The 17,383-nt window shown below is 38.3% G+C and overlaps 1 protein-coding gene across 8 annotated transcripts in view; it reads left to right on the top strand.

Annotated features, from left to right (window-relative positions):
* CtBP (C-terminal binding protein) overlaps window positions 1–17,383 on the top strand; it is a 139,316-nt gene that overhangs the window by 109,843 nt on the left and 12,090 nt on the right. For 5 of the 8 annotated variants that reach the window (XM_019054485.2, XM_019054482.2, XM_019054484.2 and 2 more), the window contains one exon: window positions 786–918. In XM_019054485.2, coding sequence (XP_018910030.1) covers window positions 786–918 — 133 coding nt within the window. Of the gene's footprint in view, window positions 1–785; window positions 919–8,087; window positions 8,192–17,383 lie in introns of all 8 variants that reach the window. The other 3 variants (XR_011899998.1, XR_002009683.2, XM_019054486.2) reach the window with 1 other exon arrangement.

Genomic DNA, 17,383 nt, shown 5'->3' with positions numbered 1-17,383 from the left:
TTAGGGTGTATGCAAATAAAAGGATGGAGTGCAAAAATCAAAGATAGAGGGATGTGGAGAGGAATTGTTATGGAGGCCAAAGCCCACCCAGGGCTGTAGCGCCGTTAGTAAGTAAGTAAGTAAAAGTTGGGGTGTTACTGCCCCAATGGAGGCCCCCTGAAAATTGTCGGGGGGGTGACAAAGTTCCTCCCTTTGACCTAGAAACGTCCTCCAAGGTTCAAATCACCATCTCAATCAGGTCAAAAGTTGGGGGGGGGGGACTTTTCGAACACCCTGTATGTTTGCAGAAAATGGAGCTCAGATCATCAAGTTACCAGAAAACGTTCGGGAAATTGGAATTGAAACAAGTTAAAAGAATTTTATCTTTTTGAGTTGGAATGATGTACTTGCACTGAGCTGATAGGACTCTAAAAAGGGTCAGATTAGTGCTTTGGGGCTCAGGATGCTGAGGGACAAAAGGGCCTGCACATAGCAAGTTGTATACTTGAAATAGATAAAATCATCTAGGGCTTTGGGGTGTTCCTGACTTATCCGGCTGTGGTTTTGAGCTCAGTAATACCAAGTCATCCCGACTTTCTATACTTTATGCTCTATGGGTGATAAACGAGATCAAGCAATTCTACTGACTTAGGCGGATTGTGGACTTGTTTAGGCACTGAGTCATAGCAGTTTCACTACACACCCATTTATGAAGCAATGCAGTTAAGGTGTCGGTTTCTCCGTTTTTAGCATTGAGGTAGGCTGTAGTAACATTAACATTAATGCTGCCATTCCTGTTTGACTAGATACTATGCAGCTTCAACCCCAGGAAGTTTACCAGTTCAGCAGGCCCATTCTACCACAACACCTCACGACTCGTCAACACCCCATTCTGTGCCGGCTATTCCTCCAGCGCAGCCCACACCTCCTCACAGCATGGTAAATAATAATTGAACTATTGTTTAAACATGATAACTAAATCCATCTCTCATATGTTGCAAGAGACATAATGAAAAACTTTTATCTCAGAACATGTTGAATTTTTAACATAAAACAGAGGTGCTAGTTGGCAAATTCAGTGAAAATGTGAGGAAGGCTCGTTCTTAAAACCTTTCCTTCTTCTCTACCTAATGAAAAACGTCAAAAAACACTGTGGAAAGATGATTCAATGAGGATATGAACAGCCACGGCTCCGTTGAAGGAAAGTTATATGAAAAGTGAATGTACATCTCCGATCTCTTCGGCATCTTCAAGTAGGGTAAAAATACTATGTTTTTAGCCAAAAATCGAAATGCGTTGTTCGAGCTCCTCAAAAGATATATCGACTTTTAGGTTTTTTTCTCAAAAAAATCACGAAATCGAAGAGATTTCCATTTTTTTCAGGAACAAATCTTATCGCAAACTAAAATCCAATTATACCGTTAAAAAGCTCTTGCTTTCAGCTTTCTAACGGTCTATAGGTTTTGTAATTTGGAGCAACTGGCCGCCTATAAACTGAATTTTACTGCAATCATTTCAAGGAATTTTCCGCCAACTCGGACGGCCGGTTCCCTTGCATTTATCTCGGCCATGGACCAATAGAATAAATAAGGACTCCCAACTCCCTATGCTACCCTGTGTTAAAAACCGTTAACGCGCGCTCGCAGCGAACCTGGCAGAGGGTGCGGTGAACTAACGCCGCAGCGGTCCACGATCGTACCTCTATAGTATGTTATTCCATGCAATGTTCTTTGTTTATCTATGATTTATTTATTTGTGTAGATACTTTAATACATTTTACTTTCGCAAACTAATGAAATTGTATAGATACATACCTTCGGCAGAGGTCAATGCGAAAGACTTTGATTTGAAGTATCTTATCAAAACACGAGCAAAGATGATTCAGTCAACTTCTGACGCAGAATCAAAGAGACTTGCTAATAATCAAATTAAAGGTAATGCTTGAAGTCAAGTATCTTTGATTTTGTGACACTCAGTTGATTTTTATCAGTACAACACTATTTCTCACTAAAAAGATTTCACTTAACAGAGAGGCGCCTTCGGCTAAAAGTACAATCCTGATTCCTGCTGCACACTACATACACACTTCCTTTGGTTTTCTCAACAGCAGTTGCTGCTGAGTAAAACGGTTAGAAATAACACTTCACATTAATACCAGTTTATGTACACGAAGACTGACGAAGATTGAAATGAAAATGGGAAACTTTTCACACTAAACTCTTCAAAACTGCAGGGCGACCACGAGGATACGAGGATCTAGAAACTTCTATGAGCACTACTGAGTGATAAGCCTAAATAGGTGGTGCATGGAAATATAAACAGGAAGACCGAATCATCGGTTCAGTTCACTACACCCTCTGCCAGGGAGCGCTGATGTCAGCGCTAACCGGAGTTGGGGGTCCTTATTTATTCTCTTGGTCCATGTCTCGGCTGTTTTTGAAGTTAAGAAAAAAAACATGTACTCCGTTAGAAAGACCACACTCTCAGCTATCTATTGGTATAATAATTTTTGAATTTTGAGCAACTCAACGCCGGCACGTAGGAATTTTTTGAAACTATGTCCATAAACGAAGAAATACGGGTGGCTTCAGTCAAAGTCAATTTCTCGCCGCCCAAATGCACCAAAATGAAAAACTAACATGTCGTTAGAAAGCTAAAATCGTCAGCTTTCGAATGGTACCCTGGTTTTTTGTAGCGTTAAAAAATCTTGATTAAAAAACACGACTCTACATCGGAGATGAAAATTCCTTGATTTTAGCATATAAAAATGAACAATTGGAACTGTGCGGCCTTAATTGTACAGCCGAAACGAAGTGTCACTTCAAGTTAAAACTTTGCCTGGAAGTTTGCCTTACCATAAGCTTTCATTTGAGGCCTAGGGCCGGTTGACCAACACGGTTATCCAAAAAGGGGCTTTAAAACACCCCTTTTTGGCGAGGGTTTTTGGAAAAGCTATGATAAATGGCCAAATTTGGCAACCATAAATTTTCACTGTGATAGGTGTGATTCATAATGTGTTATATGAGACACAGGACTCCCAGGTAATGTTCAGAGTGACCAAACTCTCCCCAAAAATGACGGGGGAAAAATTAAGAGATGCCTCCCTAGAAAAAAGAGTAGTCAAAGTACAGGGTTTCATCTCCGACGTGTTTTTTAATCAAGATTTTTTAACGCTACAAAAACCCAGGGTACCATTCGAAAGCTGACGATTTTAGCTTTCTAACGACATGTTAGTTTTTCATTTTGGTGCATTTGGGCGGCGAGAAATTGACTTTGACTGAAGCCACCCGTATTTCTTCGTTTATGGACATAGTTTCGAAAAATTCCTACGTGCCGGCGTTGAGTTGCTCAAAATTCAAAAATTATTATACCAATAGATAGCTGAGAGTGTGGTCTTTCTAACGGAGTACATGTTTTTTTTCTTAACTTCAAAAACAGCCGAGATAAATGCAAGGGAACCGGCCGTCCGAGTTGGCGGAAAATTCCTTGAAATGATTGCAGTAAAATTCAGTTTATAGGCGGCCAGTTGCTCCAAATTACAAAACCTATAGACCGTTAGAAAGCTGAAAGCAAGAGCTTTTTAACGGTATAATTGGATTTTAGTTTGCGATAAGATTTGTTCCTGAAAAAAATGGAAATCTCTTCGATTTCGTGATTTTTTTGAGAAAAAAACCTAAAAGTCGATATATCTTTTGAGGAGCTCGAACAACGCATTTCGATTTTTGGCTAAAAACATAGTATTTTTACCCTACTTGAAGATGCCGAAGAGATCGGAGATGTACATTCACTTTTCATATAACTTTCCTTCAACGGAGCCGTGGCAGCATAGAATGCTGAAAATTGCGCTGTTTTTTATATCTCTCCCCGCCTATGTACGCTTTTCTTCATATCTGTTCAACTTCTCCCAAGCTTTTCAACTGAAGATAAAGAAAGCTTTCTAAACTTTCAATACTCTCATTTTATTTGCCCAACTGAAAGAAAAAGTAAAGTTGAGGAATGTTTGTGTAAATGTGAAGGAACTGAAAATCGCACTATTCTTGACATTCTTGTATAACTTAAGCTTTTTTCTGCTCTCTACTGAAGAATGTGGAAACCTTTCCTCATCCTCCCTCCTCTTGAACGAAAAGCGTAGGTCTCTACGCTCCATACTGTAAGGACAGTACTATTAAAACGTAAGAGACGCCAAGAAATTGCAATTCTGTAAATTTTTATCCACAAGTTTGTTTTTTGTGTGCCTTTCATGTACCATTTGATCCTTCAAAGAGAAATTGTTAAAGGTCTCTATGTTCTGAAGACCTTCCTTTGTCCTTCCTTCACCCTCAATAAACAAAAAAACAGTTGGAAGTTATGGAGTAGTAGTTGATAAAGGATCCTTGCATTTGAGATATTTTTTTAAAGATATCTCTCAACAGTTTTTGCTGTTTTATGTCTTTTCTCATTTGTACAACCTTTCACTTCGTGATAATGACCAGGAGGGATGCATCATAAAAGTTGTCCATCGGTAAACCCATTTCAGTCTTTCACCTGAGGACATCACGCTTCTGCTGCTTCCTCATGATCTATCAGTTGAACCATCCTCATGTGATATCCTGTTTTTGCCAGTATCAAACAGTTATTTAGATTAAAGTATTCCGACAAGTGGGTATCAATTTGAGGAAAAACTTCTATAACTCATTGGATTGCACGCAAGGGTTGTAATTCAACTTGAGAAAAAGTTTGAATTTGTAGAAAATTTTGTAGAAAGCTTATGAAAAGCGAATTTAAAAAAGTCATTATGTGGGCTTGTAAAATTATGAAGGGCTGAAATCTTCTGCACCCCTGAAAAGTATTATGTCTTACTTTTGGAAAGTGAAAACCTCAAATAAGATTTTCTCAAGTTTTTAGCTTCCTCATGGAATTAAAAATTTACTGATCGATATTTATAAATCTTCCGTCGCAGCTAACCTTATTTGAAGGGGGAGGGATTCTCAGGTAGGTAAAATCCTACGATGCATGGTATAAGGATGCTTTATCAATTATTTTTGGTTCTATAGTCATTAAATGTCTCAAATCATCCAGAAGTAGACAGAATGCCACCTCAGGATAGCTCTGATCAGGGTGTTTTAAGGTCTGGGAAATCGGGAAAAGTCAGGGAATTTCAACAGATCAGGGAAAACCAGGAAACCCAGGGAATTTTACGAATAAAACTGGAAGTTTTTTCAAAAGGTGCGTTCACTTGGCCTGCTGGGCTGCACAGTAGGCTCTATTAGGAGCATGTAATAGTTTCCCGCACGCAGCTAGCGCTGATGGCACCGATGCTGTCTCTGAACCCTGAGTCTCTTAAGATAGCTACAGGTTTGCCGTGATTTACTCAAGGTAGGTTGAGGTATTACCACAATTTTCTGAAGGTCCTTGAGGTTTACCTTGCAGGAATTAGTGTAACTAAAACACAAGCTATGGTGAAGAAATCAAGGCAAACCTCAAGCTGCCTCAAGAAAGTCAAGGTTTGCATCCAGTAGAGAATTTTCTGTTGACAAATTTACTTCCAAACCTTATTATCGATGTGTGCCTTAATGTTTGTACTTTCAATTCGGTTAAATTTACCAAGAAAACCAATAAAAATGCCTCTCATCGGTTGGCAGAGAACTTGGTGGTCAGCTGCAAGCTCCCCAACTGTTAAGCTCTTATTTTTTCGTTTGTAAATGTCATCAGCGCTACCCACCCAATCAAACTGATTGTGTGTGAGCCTCACTCCGGTTTAGGGCTTAACGGTCCACTCAGAATAGTAAACAGAGAATAAGTCTCAGTAAGGAATTGCAATTTTAGATGTTAGAATGCCTGAGAAAAAAAGATTTGCATGTTTGTATCAGTTAAAGCGAAATCAGTGGTAATAATTGTTCATTTTCAGTTTGACGCGTTGAATTGTCGATGTAAAAAGTTCGGAAATTTTTATCATTTTTGGTCAGAGAATTTTTTTTCTCCAAGTCTGTAGACACCCTGTCTGGTGTACTCAACAATTTTTCTGTTTTTGTTTAACACGTAACTAAAATTACTCACAGTCCAGACCATTTTTCTGTCTGAAGACATGAAAATATTAACCTCGTCTCAAAAAGTGTTGGAATTTTATTTTTTTGGCGGAATGTCGAGGAAGCTCCTGAAGAAAAAAAAAATTGTGGTATTTTTCTCTAATTTTCTTAATTAAGAAGCTGGTGCACTTCCTGCTAGAACTAGGCCTAGATTGGAATCTTTTCATTCTTGCAGATTTTGTAGAGTAAGTTAATATGAGTGGACAACAGGTACTAGTTCAATTTTGTAGATGCACTACAAAATCTGTGAGCACCCTTCCCAAGAGCGCTGCAAGTCGCAAGTGACGCTTGTTGGTCCTAGCAAAATGCCCTTCACACAAAAAGCAATTTGTAACTCGATCATACGGCCAAAATTTTGTTCTGAAGGGCCGCAGCTTGCTAGTTTACCCTTGCTTACATACATCCCTCAAGAGATACACACCCTTGTATGATAGTTTTGAAGTAAAATGAAATACGAGGCCTGCAAGATTAGAAACCGGATTTTGGTGATAATTAGCCCATTTTGCGTCTAAATTAGGTTTCCTTGGACTTTCCTGGTAGCTTATGACATACTGAAGAACGCTAGATTCACAGGTTTTGTTTATTTTGATCAGTGTTCATTCTGTGTCACTTTGAATACGAGTTAGTCAGGTACGTTCTGCGATTTTCATCATGCAATCACTGATAGAGCAAAGGTTTAACATTGAATTTTGTTTTAAACTCATTATTCCTTGTGCCAAAACTTTTGGTATGCCAAGTTAAGTTTACTAAGATCATTGTTTGAGTTGTTCTCAGTAATTTGAAGGGTCTAAACGGTCGAAAACTGGTCAGGAGTCCGTCAAAGATGAGGAGCACAGGAATCGACCATCAACGGCAACTGACATTTGCCATATGGAAATAGCGCGGGCTAAAGTGCTCGAAAATGGTCGTTTCGAGTTTTCTGAGCAGTTTGCAATTTCTAAGGGCTCTGCTCATACGATTTTGATAGAATATTTAGACATGCATCAAGTTTCAGTTAAACTTGTCCCGCGATTGTTGTCATTCAACAAAAATCCAACAGAATGTCAATTCCCCTTAAGCTTCTCGAACGTTTGAACAATGATCCCACATTTTTGGATACGATAATTTCCGGTGACAAAACTGAGGTGTGCGCCTACGATATGGAGACGAAACTCCAATCATCCATGTGAGTTGAAGAAGGTAGTGCAAGACCGAAAAATGAGCAATAAGTTTGGTCAAACGTGGAAATCGCAGAACGCCCATGAGGTTGCCTTACTTCAAGCCATGTACCAACAAAGCTTATTAAGTTTTTTCAAATTTGTGAGTGTAGCATTCTTAAGTATATTTTCAGCTATCAGAAAAATCCAAGAAAACCTGATTCAGACGCGCAATGGGCTACCACCCAAATATGGCGTATCACCAAATTCCGGTTTCATATCTAACGGACCTCGTATGGCAACTGTCCCAAGCTCAGGAATAGTTCAGCAGATCCCTAATCGGTATTAAGCCTTTTTTAGACCCTTTGACAACTATTGATCACAGGTAAATAGTTACCTCTCAAAAGTTTGACTGGAGTGATCTAGCTCAAAAAATATGGCAAGAGAGGATTAAGAAGAGGTAGGTATGTAGAAAATTGTTTCCACAGAGGATTATTGAATACATGAAGTGAAGGAGACGTTTTGCTCGGGGAGAGAAGACACTAGTAAACTAATGTATTTTTATGATTTTGCTTTGGTTGAAAGATGTTCGTATCAAACTCAGGCAGTATGTGACAAGATTTCTGCTGACATTCAGAGGAGGATGTTCATGAAACAGCACATTGAATCTTCTAGGAACTAGAGAGACTCTTGCTAAGAACAATAAAAATTACAGAGAAGAGACCTGTGAGGAAATTTAATCAAATTCAACCTTTAAAAGAGTATCGTAAGGAGTTAATCCCCATTTCTTTCTTAAAATTGTCAGTCAGAGATGCTTTTAAGTCTGGTTTCGATTTTTGCGTTGTGTATCTTCAAATTCCTTTTCTTTATGTTCGTTTGTTTCTTTTGCCTCTCGGTCAACATAAAGATAAAACCACAGGATTTGATGATGACAACACTTTTGTCGAAACCGGTTGGTGAAGAACATTAATGCTGTCTCAGTGCTTTCCCCCTTGACATCAGTTTTTCTGTGTGAGTACTTCACCATCTTTATGTTCATGCATTTTCTCAATATATTTGAATTTCCTAATCAACTTGCTTATGTTCAGCTGTTCGTAGCTTAATTTATTTTATAGAGAGAACAGGCCACTGTACCACGATTCAACTTTATGAATCATGAAAAATAATGGCACTACCATTAAACGGTCTTGTCGCTTTGATGATGTTTGATGGCCTGGCAGGTTCTTTCACCTATGAATTGGAGAGAGGTGCCCAGGATTTAGTATGACCAGTGAGCCTGAAATTAGACTTCCGATACTCTCTCCAAATCAGAAACTTACGTCCCCCTTTTTTTTTTTTTTTTTTTTTTTTTTTTTTTTTTTTTTTTTTAATTTCATCACCAGAAACCAAAGGCTGTTTAGTCCTCATTTTTTCTAAGATACAGCCGCAGTGTTAGATGGATCTTATTCACTTTATGCTTTTTTTCACCAGTGTTAATGAGAGTTAAAGTATTGTGACATATATATATATCTTTGATGTCTGGAATTTTGGTGTAACATTTCCCATCATCCTTTAAGCATCAAAGAATATTATCAAAGCTTACTGGTGTTAACTGAAGTCAAAAATGAACAAGGTGCCTGTTGCATCAAATATTTTGTTTAGGTCATGATTTGTACCATCGAACAATCAGAAGCAACAGAAAGATCAATAAGCATACTCTTAATATCTGTATTAGTAAGTTTCTCTTGCCTCGCGCTTTTAGCGCTAAAATTGTACCAAACACAACCTCATCAAGATATTTTTATACCATTTTAATATACTATGAACAGAGTTTCTAAAAACTCAAGGTTCAATTTTCGCTTACTTGCCAAGTCACTCAAAACAATCAACAGAAATCGCTAAAAAGTCAATAAAAATCATTTTTTAAACCTTGCTAGGCGGTTTTCGGCACAATACGCCACTGATTAAATAATTCTTGCGTCCTCTTAATCTACTAAAAATGGAGATTCTAGAATTTGAAGAACATTTTTTGCATGTTTGCCAAGCCTTCTAAGAACTTTGCAAAAATCGCTGGCCCCTCATCTATCTAAGGCCAATTTCATTGCACATTTTTTAGGAGCAATGAGTTGCATCAAGAAGGCAAGATGAATTTATGATCACTATTTTATCTCAAAATTTATGATACTGGTCAGAAATACGACCCCCACGTTTTTCAAAATCAACTGATAGTTCAGCACGGTTCGTTTGATTAAAAGTTATATGAAATTTTCTATCACTCAAAAAGTCTTTTCGGATTCGAAAAGTAGAGTAAAAATGGAGTCTTTCTAGCTAAAAATGAAAAAAGGTTGTTCGAGCTCCTGGAGAAGTATATAGTTCTTTATATTTTTTAGAGCTTATGAGAGGCTGATACGAAAATTGACTAAAAGTTACTGTTTTAATTTCTAAACTAAAATAGCTATCGAAATTATCTTGGTCTCATTTTAAAGCTGGTGTAATTTGCTGTCGATTGAGTGGTCTGCAAGCTAATTTGGTCAAAAATTGACAAAGTTATGATAGCTTGAATAAAGGGTGTCCAAAATGAGCTTACTTGTTTTCCTTACCGAGTAAGGCTCTATTTTTTCTTTTTTCCCCTTCAAGATTCAGATTTTTTTCCCCCTTATTTTCTCCAAAAATATACGGCCTCTTATGGCGAAATGGGGTTCTTTAGTAATTTGGAGCAAACAGGCGGTGCGGCATATCAATTCTACGTAACTTTTCGCGTAGAATCCATATCTGAAGTCAAAACATACCCTTGCTTTTTGAAATTTTCGATTTATGGCCCTCCAAATCCCCAAAATTTTTGGGGGGTCGTGGCCCCCAAAATTTTGGAGCAGCAGGCATTTTGATGTGGCATATGACCATATGGCACATCAATAAAAATGTATTGACCTCTCCTCTCAGGAGACTTGTAGATTTTGAAATTTTGAATAATTTGGCTGCTTACAGCATCAAATTGAAAATTGCCCCAAAAACGCCCGAAAATGTCCCATAACTCAAAAAAATGCGGGCTAAGGGAAAAAACGCAAAGAGTAAAATGTTCTGTATCATATTTTCACCTTTCTTACGTGCTTTAGATGTTAAATTTGATCGATTGTTGAAGTGGATCAAATCGATTTTCTGTACTTGGTCTCCTTGTAAGTGGCGCATTTTGCGCCAAACGTCAATAGCTGATTGTAAGCGGAACGGAACAGAAACCAAAAATTGATTTTCTCCGGAACCAATGGGTCAAAGAGGGTTATTCATATAGGCGAAAAATGTACCCAGCCCGGAATGTACGAAACTTTGTGAGCTGATAGTACTAGTTGAGAGAGGCTTATCCCTAGCTCCGTTTTTGCAGGAACCCCAGGGAAACAGCGTTGCCATTTTTTAAAGTCGTAACCTTCAAACACCCATAACTTTCACAGAAATGCAGTTACAGAGCTCGTATTTATACCAAAAGATGCAAAAAATTACGTTCTATCGACCAATGCCAAAGAAATTTTAATTTGACTCCATTGTTGCCACGTTTTGGCCATTTTTTTAATTTTCGTAATTATTTAAAATCACGTTACCGCCTAAAAAAGTGTTTGCGGTTGGTGGGGATTGAATAAAAACCTGTCGGAATTATTGTTCGTTCGATTCCGCATCCATCGATATATTATACTTTTCTGAGAGACTTAGGGAACACGAGTTATAGCGATTTGAAAATTCGGCAACACGCCCTATACCCCGATATTGACGCTCGTTTAGGTACGTTTCGCAACTCCGTGTTAAAGCAAAACGCCTAGAACAAACAAAATTCGAAAAGTCAGTTCATGTTTTGCGCTTTTTTGAAACTTTCACATGATTTTTAGGAATTCAAGGAGCGGCGGTGTTGCCGGTTTTCAATGAAAACCACCGCTGCCATCACAATTTAAAGTAGTACTCATTTAATCTCATCCAGCTACATTTGCTAACCTAAACTGACCATTTGCGACATGGTGTTGACAACATTGCCTAATTTCCGTGGGAATTCGCGTAGAGGCGGGGTTGCCAGTTTTCATGGAAACCGCCACCGCAATCACAAAAAAAATGTATTACTTATTTAATCACGTTCAGCCTTATTCTGTAGTTGGAATTGTTTATTTATCGAATCGATGGTTTCATCTATCTCTCTGCAACGGCAGTGGTGACCGACAGTAACGAGATATCGAAATTTAAAGCTACCGAATCACTCAAGCGGTCCGATGAGTAGTTTTGGCGAGGGGCCTAGATCCATTGCTCTTGATCTCTATACAATATCGATATCTCGGTACTGTCGGTCACCACTGCCGTTGCAGAGAGATAGATGAAACCATCGATTCGATAAATAAACAATTCCAACTACAGAATAAGGCTGAACGTGATTAAATAAGTAATACATTTTTTTTGTGATTGCGGTGGCGGTTTCCATGAAAACTGGCAACCCCGCCTCTACGCGAATTCCCACGGAAATTAGGCAATGTTGTCAACACCATGTCGCAAATGGTCAGTTTAGGTTAGCAAATGTAGCTGGATGAGATTAAATGAGTACTACTTTAAATTGTGATGGCAGCGGTGGTTTTCATTGAAAACCGGCAACACCGCCGCTCCTTGAATTCCTAAAAATCATGTGAAAGTTTCAAAAAAGCGCAAAACATGAACTGACTTTTCGAATTTTGTTTGTTCTAGGCGTTTTGCTTTAACACGGAGTTGCGAAACGTACCTAAACGAGCGTCAATATCGGGGTATAGGGCGTGTTGCCGAATTTTCAAATCGCTATAACTCGTGTTCCCTAAGTCTCTCAGAAAAGTATAATATATCGATGGATGCGGAATCGAACGAACAATAATTCCGACAGGTTTTTATTCAATCCCCACCAACCGCAAACACTTTTTTAGGCGGTAACGTGATTTTAAATAATTACGAAAATTAAAAAAATGGCCAAAACGTGGCAACAATGGAGTCAAATTAAAATTTCTTTGGCATTGGTCGATAGAACGTAATTTTTTGCATCTTTTGGAATAAATACGAGCTCTGTAACTGCATTTCTGTGAAAGTTATGGGTGTTTGAAGGTTACGACTTTAAAAAATGGCAACGCTGTTTCCCTGGGGTTCCTGCAAAAACGGAGCTAGGGATAAGCCTCTCTCAACTAGTACTATCAGCTCACAAAGTTTCGTACATTCCGGGCTGGGTACATTTTTCGCCTATATGAATAACCCTCTTTTAAAATCTGACGCTCGTCACAGACCTGAGAGTACTACAAATGCTGAAATTTTTACAGATTGACTCTAGTATTTTTGGTCTTGAAGGGAAAAAAAGAAGAAATAGAGCCTTACTCGGTAAGGAAAACAAGTAAGCTCATTTTGGACACCCTTTATTCAAGCTATCATAACTTTGTCAATTTTTGACCAAATTAGCTTGCAGACCACTCAATCGACGGCAAATTACACCAGCTTTAAAATGAAACCAAAATAATTTCGATAGCTATCTTAGTTTAGAAATTAAAACAGTAACTTTGAGTCAATTTTCGTAACAGCCTCTCATAAGCTCTAAATAGTATAAAGAACTATATATTTCTCCAGGAGCTCGAACAACCTGTTTTCATTTTTAGCTAGAAAGACTCGATTTTCACTCCACTTTTCGAATCCGAAAAGACTTTTTGAGTGATAGATAATTTCATATAACTTTTACTCAAACGAACCGTGCCAGGTATTAGGGGATTTTTTATGGAAAAACGTGACAGACTACACCTCGGGTGCTTTTCGCCCCATTTTTGGGTGGTAGAATCCGAATTTGAAGTTTGCTGCCTCATAGCTATGAGGCGTTTTCCGCAAAATTGAAAAAACGTCGCCAAATCTCCATTTTTTCTAGTTATATGCTAATAACTTTTTTTGTAATGGAAAAAATGAAAATTTATTTGCACGACATGAAAGAGCATGCAATTCCATAGACATCGGTATATACATGTTCTATTTTAGCATCAAAATTGACGGAGCTCCACCACTTGCTGGGGGGCATCGAATCTATGGCTCAAGGTGAGCACTGCGCGGCGCGCGCACCGGGAGCTATGCAGCGCGGCTGTCCAACATGCCGTTTTATTTTAAGGAGGCAATCGATTTGAAACTTTCATTACAGGTAGGTAATAGGTGGGTACTTGAATAAATACGATTTTCCCAAAATTTCGTCAAGCGGTTTGCATACCCTGCTCCTCAATACCCAAAAAGTGATTTTGAAGAAGCAGCTTGTGGCAGCCATTTCTCGGTCTGAGAATGAGCTAGGAGACCTGTGGGGTATTTTAAAGTCTTAAGAAATGCCTCTAGTATCCAACAGAGCCAGATTTTTGGATTTTTAACTGTGAAGACCATACGCGCGGATACGTCAAATTTAGGACTGATTGCTCCACAAGAAAAAATTGAATTTCTGTGTAGCCTGTCCGTGCATTTACTTTACCGTGCTCATTCCCAGACCAATCTCCTACCTCTCCTTGAAAATCTACCATGTCCTCCTTAATCGTAAAGGACTCATCTTTTTTAAACATGAAGGAATGAAGTTAAATAGCGAAAAAAGCATAATGACACGGAAATAGCTACATCTACCATGTAAATTGATTTGCTGTTCTACTAACTTGGTGATACATTGGATCGCTCTCTTAGAAAATCGAAAGCAGCACCAAAACGGCACAAGGAAACCCCTCCAAATGTCACTGAAATGCGATTGTCCATCGTCAAAACATAAAAAATATTTAATCATAAAAATCTAAGATATCTTGTGTTAATTCTGTTTTTCCTTCATCTATACTGTAAATTTTGTTCTCAATTGTAAGTTGCAATATTTGACACGAACGAACGAAAGAACTTATTTGGAAGAAAGTATCTAAATAAATGATCATGCTGCTTTATGCAAATTATTTACGATAGCTCAATTGCATGGGTACGTAGAACTAAACGGTTAGTAGCACAGCGAATCAATTTACATGGTAGATGTAGCTATTTCCGTGTCATTATGCTTTTTTCGCTATTTAACTTCATTACTTCATGTTTAAAAAAGATGAGTCCTTTACGATTAAGGAGGACATGGTAGATTTTCAAGGAGAGGTAGCAGATTGGTCTGGGAATGAGCACGGTAAAGTAAATGCACGGACAGACTACACAGAAATTCAATTTTCTCTTGTGGAGCAATCAGTCCTACATTTGATGCATCCGCGCGTATGGTCTTCCTTTTCAGTTAAAAATCCAAAAATCCGGCTCTGTTGGATACTAGAGGCATTTCTTTAGACTTTAAAATACCCCGCAGGTCTCTAGCTCATTCTCAGACCGAGAAATGGCTGCCACAAGGTGCTTCTTCAAAATCACTTTTTGGGTATTGAGGAGCAGGGTATGCAAACCGCTTGACGAAATTTTGGGAAAATCGTATTTATTCAAGTACCCACCTATTACCTACCTATAACGAAAGTTTCAAATCGATTGCCTCCTTAAAATAAAACGGCATGTTGGACAGCCGCGCTGCATAGCTCCCGGTGCGCGCGCCGCGCAGTGCTCTCCGCGAGCCATAAATTCGATGCCCCCGAGCAAGTGGTGCAGCTCCATCAATTTTGATGCTAAAATAGAACATGCCGACAGTGCAAGTCAGCAATGACATAACTCGTTTGCAGTGTCTGAAAATCTCCGCCCCTTTGTCATTTTTTAAAGGAGAACAAATTGACATCATTCCTTGAAGTTTTTGCAGAATTATCTTCGCACAGAGAAGAAAAATCACGGCAGTCTTAAAGAATTGTTGATGAGTAGTTTTCCTTTTAAAAAATAAAGTATGACAGGAAGTCTGCGACGTCGCAAACCGAGTTATGTGATTGCCGACTTACACCATCGATGTATATAACGATGTCTTTGGAATTGCATGCTCTTTCATGTCATGCAGATAGATTTTCGTTTTTTCTATTACAAAAAAGGTTATCAGCATAAAACTGGAAAAAATGGAGATTTGGCAACGTTTTTTCAATTTTGCGTAAAGCACCTCATAGCTATGAGGCAGCAAACTTCAAATTCGGATTCCACGACCCAAAAATAGGGCTTATAGCACCCGTGGTGTAGTCCTTCACGTTTTTCGTGCAAGAGCTACTTTTAAGTCTCTAATGCCTGGACTATGAGCATACTGTTACAGCATACAATATATATACTGAATCAACACTAGAGAATCGAAGTAAAAGCTTTGGTAATCGGCATTTCTATGGTACTTTTTATGCTACTTGGGCTGCTCTTGAGGGGGTCCAAGTATTTTGTAAGCTACTAGGAGGAAGAAGGGGCTCTAAGCTTGGCTTGCAGGGAGAGATGGAAAATTTCATGAAATTTATTCTCGTGAAATTTCACAAAATTGTTTGAAACTTTTGGAGATGCATTTAGGAGGCCACGAAATGCTTATAAACAGTGATCCCAGATTTTTAAATTTTTCACTCCGAGTTTAATAGATTCACATGTTGCAAATGTTTCTGTTTGGTTTAGAGGTTAGGTCAGGGTTTTTCTTGCTAAACTCCCCTCTGTACCCCCACTCCCCACCTGCTTCGTGTATAGCACCTTAGTAGAGTAGCATAATACTGCTGCACCAACAGGAAAACCATTTGAAAGGCCTTCGGATCTCCAAAGGTTCAATTAATAATTCCGAAAAAAAAACTAATAAATTTCTAATTTAGTGGAATTTATTCAAGCCTTTTGAAATTTCACTTTCCATCTCTGCTTGCCGGGTTTTCCTAGTGAAGAGGGAAGTCAAACCAAGTCTTACATAAACCTCTCATTGCCAAAAAAAAGTTATTGCTAAAATTAAAAAATCAGCGATTTTTCAAACCTTACCTATTATTCTCTGAAAATGTGGAAAGTAAGAGGTAAGGCCAGTCTCTGAAGTGATTCAAAAGGAGGCTGACAGAGTCGTTCAAAATGCCTCATGTCATTTGCACTTGAATGGCCATCAGTTCAAATCAGTAAATTGTAATAAATGACTTAAAAAGTGGCAACCATGGCATTTATGAAGAGTCTCTATGATGAAAATGATTCACTCTGTCCTCAACTGAAATGATAATCACTGTCATCATATGTCACTCAAAATTGCCTGTTTAGGAATCGAAATGGAGCCTGCATTTGGACTCTTCTTGTTTTTTCCCATTTTTTCTGTGAATTTGAAAATAAACCTACGATGCAATCTATTAAATCAAAGCAATAAGAATGATCTACAACTCTTACTGAGTATCCTATGATTGGGTCTTTTCTTCATATGTTTGAGCAGAAAGTGCTGGTTGAATCCTTCTAATTCTGTCAACTTGAATCACCTAAAACTACTTTTCCAAGACCTAAATTTAATCGCGAAGTAGATTCAGTTACTTTCACTTCTAAAAAGAAAATAAAGCCTCCAAGGTCATTCTTGTTTTGTGATGAATTTTGCAAAACATGCCCAATTTTTCGCTGCATTGAATCACTGTGTGAAAGCCCCCTTCGGGCTTCAAGGGTACTTTTAGTTGTAAACACCTTTTCATGTGTCAAATTAACTGAGCCTAAATCCAGCCATACTCAATCGCTGCATTATGGAAATAATTTATATGAGTCTATTCCAAACGTTTGCAAGAGCTAATAAAAGATGAGTTTAATCACCTGTAAAATGGCTCAAAGATTAGGATGATCACAGCAAAGTCTGAAATTCACTATTAACCCCACTATTTCTGTTCAGAATGTGCTGTTTTGATGGCATAAACATAATTTAATACGATGAGACGACCTGGTTTCGTAACTCGAAGGGAAACTTAAATTGGCCACTGTTATGTAACAGTTCTTCACATTGAAACAAAAGACAAAATTGCCTTTTTTCATCATGCCTTATTTGAAAAACCAAAAACTCATCAAAGATAAAGATATTTAAAAATAAGTTTTTATCCTCCTTTTTGATGCAAATGAAGAAGTAACATTTGTTTTTGGTTGGAACTTTCTCGATCGGGCCTCATACTTCAAGTAATTAGAAATTTCTTGTCACCTTGAAAATGTAAACGAAATGATACTTACGCTTTGACCATTTTGACTGACAGCATTGTTAGGTACCACAAGTATAACGAAAACATAGACGAAAAAGCGAAAGGAAAATTAAGCTAAAATTTGGTACACAAACACCAGTTCGCAGTCGGTGACGGGACCCGAATCGGGTACCCAGTTTTAATGATATTTCCGTTTCGT

This window comes from Bemisia tabaci, chromosome 1 (genome assembly GCF_918797505.1).
Source record: "Bemisia tabaci chromosome 1, PGI_BMITA_v3".
NCBI classification, from domain to species: domain Eukaryota; kingdom Metazoa; phylum Arthropoda; class Insecta; order Hemiptera; family Aleyrodidae; genus Bemisia; species Bemisia tabaci.
Note: the sequence above shows the minus strand (reverse complement) of the source record. Positions and strands in the feature narration are given on the sequence as shown.